Source organism: Geospiza fortis, unplaced genomic scaffold (genome assembly GCF_000277835.1).
Source record: "Geospiza fortis unplaced genomic scaffold, GeoFor_1.0 scaffold281, whole genome shotgun sequence".
Lineage (NCBI taxonomy): Eukaryota > Metazoa > Chordata > Aves > Passeriformes > Thraupidae > Geospiza > Geospiza fortis.
Genome location: NW_005054340.1, coordinates 2383319 through 2385690, shown reverse-complemented (window position 1 = coordinate 2385690; position 2372 = coordinate 2383319). Strand labels below are relative to the sequence as shown.

Here is a 2372-nt window from a genome sequence, read left to right as displayed (position 1 = left end):
CACAGTTTTGTTTTTGTAATGAATTCAAGGAGCAAATATGACCTGGGCTGAAAGAGAGCCACACAAAAACTATAGTCAGCACAGAAAAAGAAGACATGAATGGGAAGCAGAAAGACAACTCTAAAACATTGTCTTACAGTTTATTATGTAGGTCTAATGATTTTAAAATATGGAATTCAAGAAAGCATCAGTTAGGTTAACACTTGCCCAGGACATTCCAGTACATGTGAGGAGGTAAAATGTAAAACTACTCTTAAAATAAAACTGTACTGCTTTGAGCGGCAGAAAGATAAAAAGTTAACCACAGCCCTCAAATGACCAATCAGATGGAAATGAATTAAAGATGTAAAGGGCATGATTCATTATCTGGTGGAATTAAAAAAGTATTAACTACCTATGAACACATAAAAAAACCCCCAAATTTATAAACTACTCTTATACTGCACAAAGTATTTGGGTTTCTCAGTATTTCCAGGACTGAACTTGACTTTGGGACAAGAAATCACTATGAATTCTTTACAGTTTGCACTGTGAGACACACAGTGTCCAAATGTTTTGATTCAAGAAGCTTTAATTTTGGGGTGGCTTGTTTTTGCCAGGAATTAGAGGAGGTAGTTCCCAAAAATCAGGCCATCTGGAATTTTCAAATGGCAACTTACAATCATATATTTACAAGTGGCTTTGGGGATTCCCTTTTACTTCTCTCTGACTCAAAAACAGCACTAAAGGTTTCTTTCCCTTAAATAAAGAATCTCTCTAAACTGAAACAAGAGGCACACTTTACAAAGAAAGCATTTGAAAACATAGAGTTTTAAAAAATATTCTTCCATAGTTTCATCTAAAAGTTGCTCTCAGACCCATGGTAGAGAGGAATGAGCTCAATGGCAATAAAATCTAGTCCTAACAGGAAGAAATTAGTTACTGGCAATACAGTTATCTAAAACCACACACATTTTCAGGAAGAAAGAATGTAATATTGAATTAATTCTTCAATATATATCCAGCCTTGAGTTCAAAAGGCACAAGGCTTGCTTCAAAGAAAAGGACCTGCAACTTACATGTAAGTGTACATAAAGGCTACGCCTAAGTTGGCAGGGAATTCAGCTCCGTGCAAGCAAACAAGTAAAACAAGGCAGATGGTGTAAGGCCTTTGCATCTCTAAGAGTTCCTCCTTCAAGTCCAGCTTTAGTTGGGTTGGCTGGAGGACAAATGTTCCCTCTCATTGGACACGGGTCGAAGATGTCCGATGGATGAACCACTGGTCCATCTGGAGATGATTAGATTTCCCTCAGGATGATGAAGATTTGGTGCTGTTAACCCAAAGACACTCTTAGGCAATCACAAACACCTTCTGCTTCCCTCTTTTCAGTTCATGGTCCTCTCCTGGTTTTCTCTGCTTCACTCCAGGACACCATGCCTGTGGCATTGGAAGTGATCTACAGGATAAAGGCAGGTTTGCTCTCTTGTAAGCATTTGAGTTTGCTCTTCTGTGCCTCATAATGATGGCTGCTCCAGCTCAAGGGCTGCTAGGTAAGACAAATTGACTCCAGCACAACTGACTTTGCCAAAACACCTCAGGAATCAGGGGCTCCTTTTCTCCAGCCCCACCCCGCAGCTTGTCATTTGCCTACCAGGGATTTTCAGAGCTCTTCTCCTGTTGACTCTCCAAATATGTGGCATGGTGCTTGATCATGGGAACATTTTAATACAGTTGTCTTTGGGAGAGGGAGGCTTTGCAGCACTCCTCTACTGGCCACTGGTCCTCTGAGGATCAGATACAGGTATCTGACTCCTCATAGGGTTCCCACCGTCCCAAAATATTTGCCAACTCTCCTTGAAGGGGACAAGGTGAAGATAACACCATAAACCTAAATGACCCAGCGAAACTCAATTAGAATGAAACCTTGAAACCATCCTGCAATTTTGAAACTTCTGCAAGTTGTTCAGAAGGGGGTTGCTTCTCATCTTTCTCCCACCCTTACACTGGCAAAACCTCGTGGCTTGCCACAGCCCCGGCTCAGATGGAAGCTTCTGGGCCCTCCTGCAAGCTCTCTCTCTGGGCCACAAGAACATTCGCTTGCCCAGAGCTCGGGCAGAGATCTTGAAAGATGAAGATGTTACACTGCCAAACGTTCAAGATTTATTTCAGGGTTTTGACCAGAAGAGCTGTGGGTCAGGCACCCTGTCTGACGCCTCGTTCAGCACTCCCACCCTTCCTGCAGCTGCACGAGTGCCGCTGCCCGAGGCCCGAAGCCCCCGGCCCGGGAACGCCTTCCCGTGCCCCCGGCTGCACGATGAGGGCGGCGGGCGTGGGGACGGGGGAAGCCCAGGGCGTCCACCGGGACCCGGCGGGGTGACGGGGTGCGGACAGG

General features: G+C 44.5%; 1 protein-coding gene across 1 annotated transcript in view; it reads left to right on the top strand.

Moving 5' to 3' along the window:
* Positions 1 to 1502: 1502 nt before the first annotated feature.
* The window catches only part of ANKH (ANKH inorganic pyrophosphate transport regulator), a 104756-nt gene continuing 103886 nt past the window's right edge, over positions 1503 to 2372 (top strand). Inside the window, exons 1-2 of the mRNA XM_031058265.1 lie at positions 1503 to 1530; positions 2223 to 2361. Of these exons, the coding sequence (XP_030914125.1) occupies positions 1503 to 1530; positions 2223 to 2361 (167 nt within the window). The remainder of the gene's footprint in view (positions 1531 to 2222; positions 2362 to 2372) is intronic.